The sequence below is a fragment of the Neoarius graeffei genome, chromosome 6 (assembly GCF_027579695.1).
Source record: "Neoarius graeffei isolate fNeoGra1 chromosome 6, fNeoGra1.pri, whole genome shotgun sequence".
NCBI classification, from domain to species: domain Eukaryota; kingdom Metazoa; phylum Chordata; class Actinopteri; order Siluriformes; family Ariidae; genus Neoarius; species Neoarius graeffei.
This window is the reverse complement of record NC_083574.1, coordinates 19,477,533-19,498,513: the sequence shown is the minus strand read 5'-3', so window position 1 is coordinate 19,498,513 and position 20,981 is coordinate 19,477,533. Positions and strand designations below refer to the sequence as shown.

Below are 20,981 nucleotides of genomic sequence, written 5' to 3'. Positions count from 1 at the left end.
AGTTTATTTTTATAGCGCTTTTAACAATAGACATTGTTGCAAAGCAGCTTTACTGAATTTTAATGACTTTAAACATGATGTAATTTTATCCCTAATCTACCCTCAATGAGCAAGCCTGTGGCGACAGTGGCAAGGAAAAACTCCCTCAGGCGACACGAGGAAGAAACCTCGAGAGGAACCAGACTCAAAAGGGAACCCATCCTCATTTGGGACGAGTTTGTACTTTTTTTTTTCAACTGAAAATAGAATCAGCATTTATTTCCTGTTATTTATTTTCTATTTCATATACATAATGTATGCGACTTGTCCAGGGTGTACCCCGCCTCTCGCCCATAGTCAGCTGGGATAGGCTCCAGCTTGCCTGCGACCCTGTAGGACAGGATAAAGCGGCTACAGATAATGGATGGATGGATGGATGGATAGATATATATTGTAACGTTGAGGGATTTTGGAGATATCCCTGTATTTGACCTATACATACAGTGGTGCTTGAAAGTTTGTGAACCCTTTAGAATGTTTTATATTTCTGCATAAATATGACCTAAAACATCAACAGATGTTCACACAAGTCCTAAAAGTAGATAAAGAGAACCCAGTTAAACAAATGAGACAAAAATATTATACTTGGTCATTTATTTATTGAGGAAAATGATCCAAAATTACATATCTGTGAGTGGCAAAAGTATGTGAACCTCTAGGATTAGCAGTTAATTTGAAGGTGAAATTAGAGTCAGGGATTTTCAACTAATGGGATAACAATCAGGTGTGAGTGGGCACGCTGTTTTATTTAAAGAACTGGGATCTATCAAAGCCTGATCTTCACATGTTTGTGGAAGTGTATCATGGCACGAACAAAGGAGATTTCTGAGGACCTCAGAAAAAGCGTTGTTGATGCTCATCAGGCTGGAAAAGGTTACAAAACCATCTCTAAAGAGTTTGGACTCCACCAATCCACAGTCAGACAGATTGTGTACAAATGGAGGAAATTCAAGACCATTGTTACCCCCCCCAGGAGTGGTCAACCACTCCAAGAGCAAGGCGTGTAATAGTTGGCGAGGTCACAAAGGACCCCAGGGTAACGTCTAAGCAACTGAAGGCCCCTCTCACATTGGCTAATGTTAATGTTCATGAGTCCACCATCAGGAGAACACTGAACAACAATGGTGTGCATGGCAGGGTTGCAAGGAGAAAGCCACTGCTCTCCAAAAAGAACATTGCTGCTCATCTGCAGTTTGCTAAAGATCACGTGGACAAGCCAGAAGGCTATTGGAAAAATGTTTTATGGATGGATGAGACCAAAATAGAACTTTTTAGTTTAAATGAGAAGCATTATGTTTGGAGAAAGGAAAACACTGCATTCCAGCATAAGAACCTTATCCCATCTGTGAAACATGGTGGTGGTAGTATCATGGTTTGGGCCTTTTTTGCTGCATCTGGGCCAGAATGGCTTGCCATCATTGATGGAACAATGAATTCTGAATTATACCAGCGAATTCTAAAGGAAAATTTCAGGACATCTGTCCATGAACCGAATCTCAAGAGAAGGTGGGTCATGCAGCAAGACGACGACCCTAAGCACACAAGTCGTTCTACCAAAGAATGGTTAAAGAAGAATAAAGTTAATGTTTTGGAATGGCCAAGTCAAAGTCCTGACCTTAATCCAATCGAAATGTTGTGGAAGGACCTGAAGCAAGCAGTTCATGTGAGGAAACCCTGCAACATCCCAGAGTTGAAGCTGTTCTGAGGAATGGGCTAAAATTCCTCCAAGCCGGTGTGCAGGACTGATCAACAGTTACCGGAAACATTTATGCAGTTATTGCTGCACAAGGGGGTCACACCAGATACTGAAAGCAAAGGTTCACATACTTTTGCCTCTCACAGATATGCAATATTGGGTCATTTTCTTCAATAAATAAATGACCAAGTATAATATGTTTGTCTCATTTGTTTAACTGGGTTCTCTTTATCTACTTTTAGGACTTGTGTGAACATCTGATGTTGTTTTAGGTTATATTTATGCAGAAATATAGAAAATTCTAAAGGGTTCACAAACTTTCAAGCACCACTGTAACTAGAAGGGCACATGATAGAATGTATACTTCCACCAAGCCACATATCAACATCAAAATCAATTCACTTGAACCTAAGACAATACTAAAGCTGTACACCAAATTTCATCCCAATCTGTTCACTACTTTTTGAGTTATAATGGGAACAGAAAAAAAATCCTGGATCTGCATTCATATCCGGATATGCACCAAAATCTAATCAATTGTTCTTTGGCCCATCCATGGCCCACTTTTCCTCAAAATTTCATCAAAATCTGTTCACTCCATTTTGAGTTATGTAGACTAACGAAGAAACAGAAGCAAAAACATAACGTCCACCATCAAAGTTGGTAGAGGTAACCATAAGATACTAGTGCCAATATTGTACCATAATGGGAAATACTGAAACAGTGGATGTTTTCATGCAAAAAAGGAAAATATTTTGACAGGCACACAATGAAATACTTGTGCAAAAATCTCATCTCATCTCATTATCTGTAGCCGCTTTATCCTGTTCAACAGGGTTGCAGGCAAGCTGGAGCCTATCCCAGCTGACTACGGGCGAAAGGTGGGGTACACCCTGGACATGTCGCCAGGTCATCACAGGGCTGACACAGAGACACAGACAACCATTCACACTCACATTCACACCTACGGTCAATTTAGAGCCACCAGTTAGCCTAACCTGCATGTCTTTGGACTGTGGGAGAAACCGGAGCACCCGGAGGAAACCCACGCGGACACGGGGAGAACATGCAAACTCCACACAGAAATGCCCTCGCCGGCCACAGGGCTCGAACCCGGACCTTCTTGCTGTGAGGCGACAGCGCTAACCACTACACCACCGTGCCACCCCTTGTGCAAAAATACTTATGTTAATTGTTGGTGGTGCAGTAGTTCACACTGTTATACTGACTGTTGTGAAATAGCACTTTTTACTTACTTTTGAGATTTTAACTCTGTAACTTGATGAATGAGGAGTAGCGCAGGATCTGATTTTCATACCAGTTCCAGAGCCATATTTCAAAAACTGAAAGTGTCCTTTTGTTGGTACATCACTCATTGTAGTCCCTTGAGATAAAGGGAAAAGTTGAAGATGAATTTATAAACGCTATATATTGGAATTAACAGTGAAATCTGTACAACCATGTGGCTGTTAAACCATCAATCTGCATCGCCAACAACTTAAACAAGCATGTGGAACAAGATGCAACATATAAAATGTATTACAAATACATTCTTTAATCATCCTGTTCTAATCATGCCTACCATTCTACCTCCTTATTTACCATCATCATCGTATTGTGGTCAGACGAATCAGTATTCCAAGTATTTTTTAAAAGAAATGGATGTTCTGCATTCTGGAACACATATGAAAATTTCATTTTCTACATTAATGCAGAAAAGTACATTGAGATTTTGGAGCAACATATGCTGCCTTGAAGATAACATCTGTCCCAGGGATATTTCAGCAAGACAATGCAAAACCACATTCTGCACACATTACAAAGGCAGGGCTGTAGAAGAAGAGGGTGTCTGTCCCTTCTGTCCTCAATAGAGAACTTGGCGAATTTTGAAACAAAAAAATGGCATTGATGACCCTGTACTGTTGCACACCTTAAGACCTGTTTGGAGGAAGAACGGAACAAAATAACACCTGAAACACTTCATCACATGGCGTCTTCAGTCCCTTAACATCTTTTAAGTGCTGTGAGAAGGAATGGCAACATCATCAAGTAGTAAATGTTTTACTGTCCCAACTTATTTTTTTTTTTAAAAAGTGTTCATTTTGAAAAAAGAAAAAAAAATCCTGCAGTAAAACATCAAATAATGTGCTGCTGTTGTTTTGAGTGCAATGCAGATCAAAGATTTGTAAATAATCGTTTTCAGTTTTAATTTTAACATACCATCCCATTTTTTCTGATTTCAGTTTGTATTATTATTATTATTACTGCTTCTTAGCTACTCAAGCTTAAGCTAGTGCCACAATGATCTACAACCCCGATTCCAAAAAAGTTGGGACAAAGTACAAATTGTAAATAAAAACGGAATGCAATGATGTGAAAGTTTCAAAATTCCATATTTTATTCAGAACAGAACATAGATGACATATCAAATGTTTAAACTGAGAAAATGTATCATTTAAAGAGAAAAATTAGGTGATTTTAAATTTCATGACAACAACACATCTCAAAAAAGTTGGGACAAGGCCATGTTTACCACTGTGAGACATCCCCTTTTCTCTTTACAACAGTCTGTAAACGTCTGGGGACTGAGGAGACAAGTTGCTCAAGTTTAGGGATAGGAATGTTAACCCATTCTTGTCTAATGTAGGATTCTAGTTGCTCAACTGTCTTAGGTTCTTTTTGTCGTATCTTCCGTTTTATGATGCGCCAAATGTTTTCTATGGGTGAAAGATCTGGACTGCAGGCTGGCCAGTTCAGTACCCGGACCCTTCTTCTACGCAGCCATGATGCTGTAATTGATGCAGTATGTGGTTTGGCATTGTCATGTTGGAAAATGCAAGGTCTTCCCTGAAAGAGACGTCGTCTGGATGGGAGCATATGTTGCTCTAGAACCTGGATATACCTTTCAGCATTGATGGTGTCTTTCCAGATGTGTAAGCTGCCCATGCCACACGCACTAATGCAACCCCATACCATCAGAGATGCAGGCTTCTGAACTGAGTGCTGATAACTTGGGTCGTCCTTCTCCTCTTTAGTCCCAATGACACAGCGTCCCTGATTTCCATAAAGAACTTCAAATTTTGATTTGTCTGACCACAGAACAGTTTTCCACTTTGCCACAGTCCATTTTAAATGAGCCTTGGCCCAGAGAAGACGTCTGCGCTTCTGGATCGTGTTTAGATATGGCTTCTTCTTTGAACTAAAGAATTTTAGCTGGCAACGGCGGATGGCACGGTGAATTGTGTTCACAGATAATGTTCTCTGGAATATTCCTGAGCCCATTTTGTGATTTCCAATACAGAAGCATGCCTGTATGTGATGCAGTGCCGTCTAAGGGCCCGAAGATCACGGGCACCCAGTATGGTTTTCTGGCCTTGACCCTTACGCACAGAGATTCTTCCAGATTCTCTGAATCTTTTGATGATATTATGCACTGTAGATGATGATATGTTCAAACTCTTTGCAATTTTACACTGTCGAACTCCTTTCTGATATTGCTCCACTATTTGTCAGCGCAGAATTAGGGGGATTGGTGATCCTCTTCCCATCTTTACTTCTGAGAGCCGCTGCCACTCCAAGATGCTCTTTTTATACGCAGTCATGTTAATGACCTATTGCCAATCGATCTAATGAGTTGCAATTTGGTCCTCCAGCTGTTCCTTTTTTTGTACCTTTAACTTTTCCAGCCTCTTATTGCCCCTGTCCCAACTTTTTTGAGATGTGTTGCTGTCATGTAATTTAAAATGAGCCAATATTTGGCATGAAATTTCAAAATGTCTCACTTTCGACATTTGATATGTTGTCTATGTTCTATTGTGAATACAATATCATTTTTTGAGATTTGTAAATTATTGCATTCTGTTTTTATTTACAATTTGTACTCTGTCCCAACTTTTTTGGAATCAGGGTTGTATTAGACTTTAGACACTGCTTACTTTATTGAAGTGTTTCATCCAAAGTGATTAACATTTTTTTTTAAATCTGTGCTGTCACAGAAGACTGCAGCTATGTACAGACAGCAAGCCTCACACTCTTCAGCAATAAAGCAAAATGTGAGGCAGACTAGGTGGTCTAAATACAGTTCACTTGTGGGCCATGATAAGACGCCTGATTTCATTTTGATGTTTTCACATATGTCTGAAAATGCTGAGCCAGTGATCTCAGACCACTTGGAATGATAAAGGAGCTCAAATTCGACAAGTGCAGCAAGTTTTATGACAGTTACAGCTTTTGTTATGCAATCTATTCTTGTTATTTATTCGAGCAGAAGCTATGATCACATACAAAACATTTACATGTCAGAAACTACTAAGAGACTTACAGAATAATAAGAATTACAATTACACAACAACTGATCTGAATTAACATCATAAGAAAGGGCATGGTCACACTTTTTAGTCATTTATCTGCTTCACTCAACAAATTCAACTACTTGCCCGTTCATAACAACGTTTATTGTGTTACTGCAGAAACAAATCGTACTGAAGTCAAAAAAATACAGGATATACACTGAGAATTATGTATATAAAAAAAAAACCATTCATTTATCACATTGTCAAGACTTGAACATAAACTCCAAATCAACAAGTGCAGGTTCCTGAAATGACTTCCTGTCTTCGCATTGTGGTCATGTCACTACTCATTATTATTCAGTGAACCATGTTTTGTGTGGTATTAAGTCTGCAGTATACACTGCAACATCACATGGTGGACCAAAGGTAATTGGTTCTCTAATCCAGTCCAAGACATGGGGTGGCTGATATGGGGGAGGGTTATGATGAAGGTGGGCCAAAAGTTTCCCTCTATGTGAATGTACTGTATGTGTGTGTAGTGCTGTGCGATGAACTGGCATCCTACTAGAGTGTATTCCTACCCCACACCCAGTGTTCCTTGGACAGGCTCTGGATCCACACTGACTCTGACCAAGATAAAGCAGTTCCTGAAAATGAATGAATGAAGTGAGGTGCAAGTTTCACAAGCAGATGTTTTAAGTAGTAAACATGCCCAAAGGGCAGGCTCATTCAGACTCAATGGTTGAAAGAAAATGATAAAAGTGCAACAAATCTCTTTTTTTCTTAAAATTAATAACAATCCTTATTTTAACCAATCACACAGCCCTGGTCATGATGGTTTTTAAGATTGTAGATCACAATGTTTAGATGTTCTGATCTTTTCTTGTCTGCTAATAAGAATAAATTTACAAATAAAGCTTCTAGAAAAACATCTTTAACATTTTTAAAGTGCTAACTAAAAGAAAGACTTCTCATTTTGTCGCTCTCTCATTCAACTAAATCTCTTAGAAGTAACATGCAGTTGGTCAGTACTAGAACAATGCTGATGATGCACACAACATGCTCATTAAGCATTTAGCAGAATACCAACATATCGCCCACACAGACCTGGGGAAATTAAGCCTTGGATATTTCTGCGATTCCTTTGTTTTTAACACTTTTACTCAGCTAAATATCAAACCCGTTATCACAGGGTTAGAGCAGGGACATTAAAATGTCCTGACATTATGGACTCTCAGACTGGAATTGAGAACCACTGCAAACATATGACTTTCCCAATCCATGCTAATACTAAATCTGTTTCATGCGCAAGTTTATTTTAAAAACTGAATGCGTTTGTGCATGTTGTATTTATGTTGTACAGTTCATTGCTCTCAGTAAATTCAAATGGTAAGATGCGTATTTTTGACAGATACTATAATATTCTTGTGGTTGTTGTCTAGAGCAGAGTGCCTGGTATTTTATTATTATAAATAGCCAACCAGGGCATTTACTCTGTAATCACAGAATAAGGACGCATTGGAGCAATAAGGACGCTGAAAAGATGTAAGTGATAATAAGGAATATGGCTATTAGATTACAAAAACATTGATACATATTAGTGAAAACAGGACAACCTCCCAAATAATTGTGTTATGCTATCTCTATACACACATTGTGCCATTCATTAAAAACAACTATAGAGATAGAGGAAAGAAAAAAAACTGAAGTTTGGTGAGAAAAGGAGATGTGAAATATTCACAAACTGCGGCAAAACGCTCGGCAAGAAAAAAAAAAATCAATCTGTTAACTCTGTCTCAGCTGATATGTCAGCCAGCGAATTTGGCGTGTACTCCTTTCCCACACATTATGAGCAAAGCAATGGCAGTGGTCATAGAGATGCAATTAAATTTTTTATTGTTGTTATTGTTTATGTGAGGAGATGCTGTTAAATTTCCGTAAACAGTGTTTTGTAAAGGCCATTTTTAGGTCTTTTCAGAACAAGCATGAAACTAAAATATGATTAGCTAGAACAACAGGAAAACCCCTTGTAATCAAGGCCTATGGCAGTGGACGGACTTGTCCTGCTTTGTCCTTCCAGATGGATGTTTCCCCCTGCCTGATACCTTGTGATACCATGCCAGGTGGAGCCTATATCTCATCCAGACCGTAATCCTCCTCTGGAAAATCTCCTACAGTCACGGACAGAGGCTTCACGAACGCACCATACTTTGGCTCACACTCAAAGTACCGCTTGCCATTCACACTGAAACAAGATGTAGACATAGCAACCTACATTACCTCCACAGGGACAATGGGGATACAACATGACACTTCACTTTAGCTTAACATGCATCTTTAATAATGCTCATTAACTATCTGGTTCAACGAGCAAAAACACAGATCTGTTGGTTTCAAACTGCCTTTAAAGCTTGTGTAGTTGAACCAGACTGATAAAGTGCTTTGTACTCAATTGTAGAACTTGTACTGTCCACTGTCAGCATCACTGTTCCTCTTGGCAACCACAGTCGTCCTTCTCCCCTAGTTATTCTGTATTTGCCATCATGCTGATAGTGGACAGTATGCAGTTCTAGTTCATCATGCAGTTGATGTTCCTCGTATATGCAAAAGTGGATATGATCCAGAAAGAAAAACATTAACTCAAGGCCAATGTAATACCAGTGTGGGAAATAAGGCCAGACCGGTGGACATTTACTGGTAATTTTCGCATTTGTCCGTCTGTATTTCAGAAGCATTGGACAGGATGGCTGATAAAACAAAAATAAAAAATAAAAAAAATTATTTCAAAGATTTATCATTGTCAATTCACCATATATCCAGGACATGCAAGAGAATCTAAATGCCGTTTCTCTCTCACCTTACTTGTAAAAAACAGATAAAGATTACACACACACATACCAAAAAAAAAAAGTTTCTGTATTTCAAAAGCATCAAACCAGATGGCCCATGAAAAATTGCAAAGATATGGGTCTAATTTACTTCTAATTGTCTTCCAAATGTTACACTGGGCGAATACATTATGTCGTAACACGGCCTGTGAAATGGGGGCCTCCGTGGGCCCGACTTTAAAAAGCCATAACTTGGCCACCGATGGTCCTAGCCCTGCCAAACTTTACAGGCACGTCCCTTTCCCCGAACCCTTTCGAAGCAGCACAGGCATAGCCCGCTATTCACCCCAGAAAAACTTTAACATGAGCCCTGGCTCGAGCCAGCCTTTAAAAATTCATAACTCAGCCACCGATGGTTCTAGCCCTGCCAAAATTTACAGGCACCTCCCTCTCCCAGAGTGGCACACTAAATAGGACAACAATAATACATTCAGTATTCACTGTTCTTATGAACTAGTGTTTCAGGGTTGACAGTTTCCGATTGATCCAGTCAGTTGATTATGAGTTCAGTTTACATGAAACTTTGCAGTACAGTATTATGTTAAGTGCCAAACTGCCAATCAATGGCTATTATGTGCGTTTTTTCATTCATAATGACAGTCATAGTCATATACTTTGTAGGATGTAGATTTATATTTTAATAGTTTTTATTTTCTTCTATTTTCTAAATTCTGGTCCAGCAGATTTTAGTCTGAATGCCAAATACGACATGACCATGTCTAGTTTTGAGTCATTTTAAAAGTAATTTTGTTACAAAGTTACTTGGAATCTCGTCCTCAAAATTGTAACTCTTATGTAAGAAGAGTTGTATTGTTAATTACTAAATTTCTTATAGACTTATTATAAACATAGTATAAATAAATTGTATTGTTGACAATGTTTCATGAGTGTTATTATAGTACCTACTGTATATACGGTATGAGGACCAGTAAGTTGTAACCAACTGGAACATCCTTGCCTCCCCAATACTTTTTTATAGATATGGAACTGACCTGTGTGCACTACTGGTTTCTTGGGTATAACTTTAGGCATGTTTTTCTTAAATCTGACATTTTCTTGTAAATTATATTCAATTTGTAGGATAATTAGCAACTAATGTTTAGTGTAATTTGGCCTTTGAAAATCACAAAAATGTGTCTGGAAATAGCCGAGAAGCCATCTCCAGGCATCTAAAGCCCCTTCAGCTTCCCCGGACCCCTGGTCGCATTGTTCCGAGCCTTTGGCTCGTCATTCGGACAGGCTGAAATTTGGACGGACAGACAACATTTCAGACTTGTCTGTAGTGTGACGGTCTGCTTAAAATTCCTTATTTCCTACACTGTCATACCATTCTACAGCATGAATAAATTATACAGATACTTACCTGCCATCATTTTTTCCAAGTGGCTCATCATATTTCACACCCACCCAGTGGCCTGGTTTGAAGTCTGTCGTACCTAAAAGACAGAGAAATGTAAACTACAAACAGCCTTAGGAGTAAACAGAAGCGGAAGCATGACCTATGCAAAACTCTTGTTTACCACTAGCTGAATTGCTACTGCATCAATTACAAGTCTGTTGATCAAGCAGATTTGTAATAATGGGGAAAACATATTAATTTTAAGCAAACTATTCTTTTAATCTGTAATCAGTGGGGGGAAAAAATGAGAACACATACCCACAAACATAACTGTGCCAATCTTTGTTGACTGACCAGCCACTTGAACTTGACACCGCTTGCCGACCGTGATCAAGGCTAATGCAGCTTTCTCCTCTTCCACTTTCTGTAAGAGTGCCTCTTCATGCTTGGCCATGTTCTCTTCATTGAAGCGACCCATCTTCATGTTCTTTTTGAAGCTTCGCACCGACTCTGGGAAACATCAGGTGAGTTTTAAAGATCAAAAAACTGGAACATTAAAAAGTTGGCCATTAAAGTGAAGGTGTGCATGAGTGCACCGTGGATATATACACATCTGGAAACTTGGACAATATGACAAGATTATCACCATCGACTCAGGAAATCGAAATATCTTAAAGATTGGTTAAAATGTCGTCAATAGCTAATAATGAAAGATGGGCAGAAACAACATGGAGATGATGATTTGGTTAGAAAATGACCAGTGGCCACATGCAAACCTTTGCTACCTTTTGGTAATAAAGCTCCTGACAAAGTAAAATATTTGTATCAATTTGGTATAGAGATTTAATATGAGGAATTTGAGCTATCAATTCTCTCTATCGGGCAGAATGATTTAAAAAAAAAACTGCCCAGTTTTATTTTCATTGACTTGTTTCAGAATACATAACTGAATCTGCTTACACATGGGAGCTGTTACAAGAATGATGATACAGGGTTCGACAAATCACTAGCCTGGTTGCTCCCCAGGATTTCAACTCATCTCATTATCTCTAGCCGCTTTATCCTGTTCTACAGGGTCGCAGGCAAGCTGGAGCCTATCCCAGCTGACTACGGGCGAGAGGCGGGGTACACCCTGGACAAGTCGCCAGGTCATCACAGGGCTGACACATAGACACAGACAACCACTCACACTCACATTCACACCTACGGTCAATTTAGAGTCACCAGTTAACCTAACCTGCATGTCTTTGGACTGTGGGGGAAACCGGAGCACCCGGAGGAAACCCACGCGGACAACATGCAAACTCCGCACAGAAAGGCCTTCGCAGGCCACGGGGCTCGAACCCGGACCTTCTTGCTGTGAGGCGACAGCGCTAACCACTACACCACCGTGCCGCCCCCCAGGACTTCATATACTTGTCTATTTGTCTTCTGCGGTGTCTCAGTTTGCATTCTTCCACACTTACTCTTGCTACTTTGAGTGCACAAGTGCTTTCACACTGACAATTATGGCAATATGCAGTGTGCTATGAGTACCCTGATGGTGTAATCATAACGGTCAAAAAGTTGAGTGTGAAACACTGGACACTTCTCACCCTCAGTGGTCACTACATAGTGGAAGGGGAGGGACCACCAACCTATTTTCAGCCAATTGGAGGGGGGTTGACGCTGATGACAACATAAGTTCCACATTGTATGAAATGGTGCACACGCAAGCAAGGAAAAAATGAATGCATTTTAAATTTAAGAGGTAAGCCAAAAAAAAAAAAAAAGCCTGTATATATTCTGGTGGGTGATGTGATATTCATGGTCAAATGTTGCAATCACCATCATCATCATCATCTCAAGTGAGCACACAACTTGCCATATTCGCTTGGAGACAACAACACCCTGTTGAAATTCACCCACTACACAAGTAAGTATATAGTGTGTACAGTGTGCTATACGGAAGCGTATTAACGGAAAGATCCAGATTGAGACACAGCATTAGTCTGTATTAATGCACTTAACTAACGAGCTTAATTTTATTGTGTTACGTTAACTACTACTTTTTAGCCAAACCAGCAAAGCTGAACTAATGAATTTATACTTTGCCCACCCTTGTGATTATTGAAGGATGTAATTTCAGTTCAGTTCAATGTATCAGTTGATTTTAATGTTTATATTTATCTGTTTACTTATTCATTAAGAAAGAAAATGCAAAAATCTAATATTTATAAATAAAAAGCAGTTAAAACTATAATAACCAACAATAAAACTAAATACATTGCATTACACTAACACCTTGTGGAGGCTAAGAACATTTTTATACAGTCAATAGATCATGAGTAAAATCACTAATTAAACATTAATTACCTGCTCTCTTCTCATATGCCTCTTCAGAAATCTCATACTTCTCCACCGCTGACGAATCACTGAACGCTCCAGTCAGTGAACCGCTGCGGTCAATGACCTGCCGTGATGATAACGTTATTATTCATTGTATCTCAACTCTCTGTTTCTCATTATGTCTTAAACAAGTGGCCCCAAAACTCGTCATAAACCAACATCAGGTTTGCTGGGTTTCTGATCAACAGAAAAAGTAAGTAAGTATTTGAACAGGGTGAAGTTTTGGTTTGCTCTGATTAACAGAATTTAAAATCTCGTACTAACAGCATCACTGTCCCCAACTCACATGTATTCTGCAGTCGTTATCTACAGGGTAGGAACCTAACAGAGCTTCATTATCATCAAGATTCTGCAAGAACTTGTCTGTACAACTGAACAACTGAAGGTCCATAGAGGCTGCGGGGCAGCCAATGACAAGCTCCAGCTTGCTCTGAGGAAAAAACACACAGCAGAGGGGCATGAGCTACAAGCACAGCACAGAATACCACAGCAAATGTCATCATTTCAAAAAGATTTGCATTTCTTGCTTTAACAGTGGCACATGTAAAACAACAATATATGCAACGCAATAAACTACAGGTAGGAATTAAGAAAACATGGATGCCACAAAGGTGCTTCACTGTAGATTCATATTTTTAATCTTTTCAATTCTTTATTAAGATCAGTCATGGTAGCTTAAAAGTTATTTATATTTTGAACCAACTAAATAAAAAAATATAGCAGCAAATAACAACAATAATAATGGCAGGAACAAACAGGATTGGTTGAACGTCCTGTAGGATTATGCAAGATTGTACAAACTTTCTGCAGGAGCAGGCAGGATTCCTTAAACTTTTGAAAGAAGTGGGAGAGATTTGCCAAAATATCTAGAGGAGCGGACTGGACTGGACTGGTCAAAGCTTCCGGCCGGAGCGGACGGGACTGATCAAAGCTTCCGGCCGGAGCGGACGGGACTGGTCAAGAGTGCTGGTGGGAGTAGACAAAACTCACCAGAATTCCTTCATGAACAGGCATGAATGGCACTTAAAGCTCATAGGCAACGGTTTTAATTTTATGCACATTTGAAACTTTATATGTTAAAAAACCCTCTGTAATTTTCTTCTGGTCCCAAGAAGTATTGTTAATAAGTAATAATTAAAATAAGTTAGCGCGGATTGTGGCGAATTTCTGTTCAGCTGTTTTCATGACCACTCGGTGCGTGACGTCATTTAAGCCAAACAAACCGCTTGAGTTGAGTCCACTTCCGTTTACTTACATTGCCGTTCGGCTTGAGTGCAGACGTGCGTTCAGGAATTTCCAAAGAAAAAACCATGCCTTATTGTTGTGCAGTGAACTGTAACAACAGGACCGGTTCAGGAAGAAGTTTTTACCTTTTTCTGAGAGAGGAGAAGAGGCAGAGAGAGTGGATTGGCTTTTTCCAAAAGAGGAGAAGAGGCAGAGCAAGAGGGTTGGTTTTTTCCGAAAAAGTAGAAGAGGCGGAGTGAGTGGGTTGGTTTTTTCCGGAAGAGGAGACGAGGCAGAGAGAGTGGATTGTGTGCGTGAAACAAAATCAAGCAGTCAAAGAAGAAACGGAGCAGCAACGCTCAAGCAAAAAGGAGAAGATTGGAGGTAAACATTTTTCCTTTTGCTTGCAATTGACAAGTCAAGAATCCTGAGGGATCCTGTACAATCACTGTGGAAATGAGACAAAGGGATATTTCCTTGCTTAGAGTAGGCTATAAATAGTATAATGCCACGGATGGCAGGCTAATGTGGCCTACCGGCGCACTGTCCAGTAATCGTTACCTATATCCACTAGGGAGGGTGGTTTAATTATTCTTCAAAAGGGCTCTTATTTAGTATTATGACGAAAGTAGGAATTTATCATAACTACCACGATAAATCATTTGTGCACGAGTCTCGTTGAGGTCCGGGGTCACCGTGATCAGTGTCGGCCGAGTCGCTGTCCGATTCCGAGGCCGCACGGTCAAACCAGTGAGCCACATTCACTGATTGCTTCGCAACAGCCATAGGTTCATACATGGTTTCACCTCTCGATATTTAACTTGGAGACTTCCTACTTCAAAATCGCTATCGCTTTCAGACATTTTACACAACCTCTCATGACCAAAGTCTGTACACATGTGCTCAGTTCGCAAGTAAACACAGATCAACTGTTTGGCTTAAATGACGTCACGACGACGGTCCCCTGGCAGTGAAAGTGCACATAAGTGAGATATAAACAAACATTTGGAAATTGGGCAAAACAGTATATTTCTCATCTCATTATCTCTAGCCGCTTTATCCTGTTCTACAGGGTCGCAGGCAAGCTGGAGCCTATCCCAGCTGACTACGGGCGAAAGGCGGGGTACACCCTGGACAAGTCGCCAGGTCATCACAGGGCTGACACATAGACACAGACAACCATTCACACCTACGGTCAATTTAGAGTCACCAGTTAACCTAACCTGCATGTCTTTGGACTGTGGGGGAAACCGGAGCACCCGGAGGAAACCCACATGGACACGGGGAGAACATGCAAACTCCACACAGAAAGGCCCTCGCCGGCCACAGGGCTCAAACCCGGACCTTCTTGCTGTGAGGCGACAGCGCTAACCACTACACCACCGTGCCGCCAACAGTATATTTTAACCGTTTTATTAAATTTTAGGGTGCAAATTAGACACTAGGAAAATTGAATTCGCTTTTTGGGTCGTTGATATTCTACGTTTCACCTAGGACCATTGCCTATGACCTTTAAAAAAAAAAAAGTCCTGCACAAAGCTCCACTTCATTGTGAATAATAAGTTAAATGTGTTGCTCATATTTATATTTGGAAATCACAAATTTCAGAATAAAACCACTGTAGTGTTTTAAGTTTACATAAAATTGTCTGCAAATTTCAACCTTATTTTGGAAAATTAAAAGTTATGACCACACTGGGGTTTCTATTGTGATGTTCTTTCAGTGAAGAAAATCATTTAGTTATCCATTTTCTAAAAATGGCCCCTTTAAAAAAAGATGCCACAACATTCTGAATACATGCAACATTGTTATACAATGTTTTATACACTGAACAAAAATATAAACGCAGCGGTCCATATTTTATGAAATACAAATGTTCAGATAGAAATTCATTTTCATTTTTATTTTCTATGTGCCCGAGCGCAGTCCAGACGAGAACGTCGTCGCCCAGCAGTCAGGTCCAATCCTCGATGAGGTCTACGTGCATGGAGGCCAGCTTCTCTGAGTCAGTTTCTCACAGTTTGACTGCTGACCCTGCGATTGTGTCTCCCCATGGTCTCATCTGCGGTCCGTGTTGCAGTCCGGCACCGATCACGCAGGTGGGTTAGACGGATATGCCGGTCTTGTGCTGGAGTGGTGACACGTGGCCTGTGTGCATGTGGCATGTTGTCTGTGGTGCCATGCTGCTGAAATTGTCGTCGGAGGCAGACTATCGTGGAATTATGCACCCCCAATTGACGCCCTACAGCTCTGATGGACATTCCAGCCTGCAGCATGCCAATGGCTCGTTCCCGGTTGATTCTGGTCATCTGTGGCATCTTGACATTTGAACATTTTTGTCATTTTAGGGTGGCCTTTTATTGGCCCCACATAAAGGATGGTCATGACATGCATTACTCAGTGAAATTTTTGTCTGCAATGGTCACACCCGACTGGATCATGGATTATCTCAAGTCTGGGCACTGCTCAGAACTTGAGTAGAGGGACTTTTTTTTTTTTTTTCAAAAAATGTTTACTGGTATACTATGGATCCTTTTCACGTGACGTCATGACAAACGCGGCTGCCATTTTGGACATGTACTACCAGTAGTTTACCACAGCCAACATTGAGGAACGGCAGCAAAGAAAGTGTTTATTTTCAGCAAGACTTCCATCATGCCACTATATTGTTGTGCACCTGGATGTAGTAACCATCAACAAACAAGGCAAGGGTTATCATTTTATCAGATCCTGGTAGATGCTGACCGACGGAGAAGATGGATAGCGGCATACCAGCGCTTGTGTAGTGACCACTTTGTTGGCGGTAAGACGAATAAAATTAGCCAGAAAAGGCATTACATTGCTGTTAACATTCTGTGGTGGCGAGTGTGTAACCAAATAGGCTAAAATAACCCATTGTAACCTCTGTTCTTCTGTAGTAGCTATTAGCTAGCGTTGTGTTCCTTTGCTGTTGGTAGACTGTAGGACAGATCAGAGGCAGTGTCCTACAAACAGCGCTTAATTTGAGAGGGAGCAAGCCGGAGCGCGCTCCGGAACCTCGGGCGTTGGCTCCGGCAGCTATTTACACTGGATCCGGTGATCCGACACCTCTTTTGACTATGTAACAAAAAAAAATAAAAATAAAATAATTAAATAAAAAAATGCAAGTTTATTTAGTGTTAATGTCTGATTTTGATATCTGTCTTGTTGGTGATTTCTCTCATGAAACGACATCCACAAAATATCTGCAGATGAACTTAATTTGCAGTGTTATTACAAAACATGCCCAGAAGCGCGGCGCAGCGCCGCGCCCCCCCTCCCCTCTCCTCTCCTCTTTTTTTCCGCACCGGAGCCGCTCATCCTCTGCGCTCCGGGACCTCCCACTTTACAAACTAAGCACTGCCTACAAATAAGTGTTCAAAATAAGAGGAACATGTATTTGTCTCTTAAATCCAGGCCGTTCCCTGTAATCTGTAACAACGGTTGGAGAAAGTAATGGCAAATAGTGAGTGCACAAACCATAGAAGGTAAACTGTACACAGTGCCAGGGCAGTGTGATGGTATGTCTACTTTTAGATTGTGTTAGCTTATCAATGAACACACTCGTCACTCGACGAGTTTCACGTCTTTACGACGGATACTTACATGTGTGTTAGGTATTATTGTTGCAGTCTAAGCAGTCATTGTAGCAGCTAGATGAGCGAGAACCGAAAGGGTCTGTGCCATAAACCGTTATTTCTGTACGGCGTCGCTGATGTGTCGTTACTGTTGTTATTTCTCCCTCTGCTCGCCCTGTAAATGCCCTACGTCGCTGGATAGCGAAGGTGTTTTCTGCATCTCGCTCCTTTTTCTTGTATGTTCTCCGTTTGTCGCCTTCAAACCAATTCGAGACGAAGTCCGCTACATGTCCAAAATGGTGGTCGCGTTTACGAAGGTCACGTGACTGAAAAGGGTCTATACTATCATTTGATGTGGGCAGAAAAAAAAATCAGTATCGGATGTACAAAATAAAATCTTTAGGTGCTGCGTTTATATTTTTGTTCAGTGTATATATCTCTAAAGTCCAATAACGTGTTTAAAATTTTGATGAAATTCCCTGAAAACTCAAATGACCAGATACGCAAACTGTCTCAGACTGATGCTGATCTTGTGCAGGCAAGTGAAACAGTTCAAATGTCACGTTCATAACTCTGGAAGGCTCTTGTTAAACATCTTCTCTCTCTAGTCCTTTAGTTTGACTGATACCACAGGGGGCGGCACGGTGGTGTAGTGGTTAGCGCTGTCGCCTCACAGCAAGAAGGTCCGGGTTCGAGCCCCGTGGCAGGCGAAGGCCTTTCTGTGCGGAGTTTGCATGTTGTCCGCGTGGGTTTCCTCTGGGTGCTCCGGTTTCCCCCACAGTCCAAAGACATGCAGGTTAGGTTAACTGGTGACTCTAAATTGACCGTAGGTGTGAATGTGAGTGTGAATGGTTGCCTGTGTGTCAGCCCTGTGATGACCTGGCGACTTGTCCAGGGTGTACCCCGCCTTTCGCCCGTAGTCAGCTGGGATAGGCTCCAGCTTGCCTGCGACCCTGTAGAACAGGATAAAGCGGCTAGAGATAATGAGATGAGAATGATACCACAGGAGTGATGGAGAAACACCTTGAACTCTGCGATGGTGATCCCTCGGTTAAACCTCCGTTCCGCTTCGAAGGAGCTGAGGGTGCTGGTCAAACGCACAGACACCATGGGGTTGGTGATCACTGTCACATACTCATCCATTTTCCAGCCTTGTCTTTCCTTCAGGAAAATTGAACAATTTTAAGACATTTAATTGCCAGTTCTCAATCTCTGACTAGTCATGCATCACAATGATCATCTGGAGCTAAACCATTACTGGAGACTGAATCCCCAATCACTATATAATATATGATCCCAAAGCGATGGCTAATGTTATTGCACCCTGTGGAGGTCTAATGACTGAGGAACCACTGAAACCACACAGTTTAAAAAAAAAAAAAAAAGGCAGCTTAGCAACCGCAATAAAGTTGCCTCAGTTAGCAACGTGGCGCTTTTACAGCCATGTGTGCACTTTTATTATAACTCCATTTTAATTTCTATACCTGTTTAATGCTCATTTGCATTAAAATTATTAATATTATTTTGTTCATGAGCCTACCCTTCATTGTTAGACAGCACCTAGCCGACCTAGCCTGCTTGCTAACTAGCATAACTCTCAGGTCCCCGCCCTTCCATGACTTACCAAGCACTTTAGTCCACACCAAAAATTATTTTATCCTTTCAAATATCCAAACAGACAACACTGAACGTTTTCAGACACGTATATTAAATCCTGTAAGTGTTTCTGTTAGTCAGTCAGCTGATATTAAAACAAAAGACCTTCCGGTACTTTCCACGCCGCCCAGTCCGTTTCTGGAAGCTTCTACCCTCCCACTTTGTCATCGGCTGCATACCAAATGACGCTGTGCTCCCTGAGTAGGCGTGATAGTTAGGGTACAGAGTAATTGTGTCTATAGTGTACAAAGTGCACTACGTTTCTAACAGAGGACAGATTTGGAATTCAGTCTCTGATCCAGTGACAGCAGAAGGGGAAAGAGGAGTTGGTCATATAACAGTGAAGTTTGATATCAGAAAACTGACTTTCAAATTACACACATATATACTGTAGTCCTCTGAAAAAAAAGAAAATGACGATAGATAGATAGATAGATAGATAGATAGATAGATAGATAGATAGATAGATAGATAGATAGATGAAAAATCACATACTGTGTTGACTCCATAAACCACTGCATACAACACTGGCTGCAATACCATCATGTGCCACATGGTGGTGCTAAAGTATAATATAAGTGTTTTTTTTGTTTGTTTGTTTGTTCTGTTGCTTTTTGTTATAAATAAACCGTTTAATGTACGTTTAGGTAATAATTTGACTCACCCTTGACTTTTTATCTTCGCTTTTTGTTGGTTACAGATCTAAAATTTGTAATCTAGTGCTTTTTAAAACATTTCAAACTCCCCACATTGACCAAAGTGCTGCACATTGAATAAAATAGTGTGATAAATAATCAGGTTTATTGCCAAGTCCATTCTCACATACAATGAATTTGCTTTGGTGGTTGGTGGTTGAACAGTTAAAATAAAATTAAAAAAAATATCCATGGCCTAATGGTTAGAGGAGCAGCTTTGAGACCAAAAGGTTGCTGGTTGGATTCCCTGGACCAGCAGGAATGGTTGAGCAAGGCACCTAATCCCCAACTGCTCCCCAGGATGCTCTGGGTATATTACATGTCTCTTTGGATAAGAGCATCTGCTAAATGCTTGTAATGTTAAAAAAAAGTAGTTATATAAATAGAATTTAAAAAAATAAGAAGAATCTAAAATATACAAATTTGAAAAGTGGACACATTTAAAGGGTATGTGCATGGGTTGTTTTGAAGCTCAAGCTGGACAGTATGTCCCAGAATGTGTGAAGAAAAAAAAACCAAGTCATAGGATGAAGACGAAGAAGAGTCAAGGCATGAATGTGTGAGAAGAAAAGAATATGTGCAATGGGTTAAATAATAGCCAAGCTGTACAGTATGTGCCTGAATGTGCAATAAAAGTTCACAGAATGAAAATGCATAGCATGAGAAACATACAATATAAAACAATTAAATCACACATAAATCAGCCAGACAAAAAAATAATAATAAAATAGCAACATAAAGCAAAAATACAACAAATATATCAGACTATCACCTACCACCCTGCTGTGCCAGCATGCACAGGTACAGTAGGTGTTAAGTGAAATATTATATTTTAATGGTGTAACCTAAAGGTAACTGGATTTTGACTAAAGAAATTAGTACATTAAAAAAAAAGGTACCCTATGGGTACATGTGGCAACTGGTTATAAATAAAATTGTTTTCTGATACCATGTCCATACAGTAAATATAACACATATACATGTTATCAATTATACTCGCCTCATCTCTTGCAAGCATCACCAAGCTGTGAGCAGCATCAGGGCTTGTAGTATTTTGGTTGCCAATTTTGTTTACTGTATTTTGTTCAAAATACAGTGCTGTGAACTGTATCTATTTTCAAAATAGTAAGAAATCACTTGTTCATGAATTGTCTTAGAACCATTATTT

At 40.3% G+C, this 20,981-nt stretch overlaps 1 protein-coding gene across 2 annotated transcripts; it reads right to left on the bottom strand.

The window, feature by feature from the left end:
* Window positions 1-6,167: 6,167 nt before the first annotated feature.
* On the bottom strand, window positions 6,168-19,279 carry tbcb (tubulin folding cofactor B). 2 transcript variants are annotated; one of them, XM_060923399.1, is made up of 8 exons: window positions 19,087-19,279; window positions 18,486-18,623; window positions 12,929-13,072; window positions 12,610-12,706; window positions 10,573-10,764; window positions 10,279-10,351; window positions 8,133-8,272; window positions 6,168-6,674 (listed from the first exon to the last, which is right to left on the bottom strand). In XM_060923399.1, exons 2-7 carry the CDS (start codon window positions 18,603-18,605, stop codon window positions 8,158-8,160), a joined length of 741 nt encoding a protein of 246 aa, XP_060779382.1. In that variant the 5' UTR covers window positions 18,606-18,623; window positions 19,087-19,279; the 3' UTR covers window positions 6,168-6,674; window positions 8,133-8,157. The 2 variants fall into 2 exon arrangements, with proteins under 2 accessions (XP_060779382.1, XP_060779381.1); XM_060923398.1 differs by having other exon boundaries at window positions 6,168-8,272.
* Window positions 19,280-20,981: the final 1,702 nt, after the last annotated feature.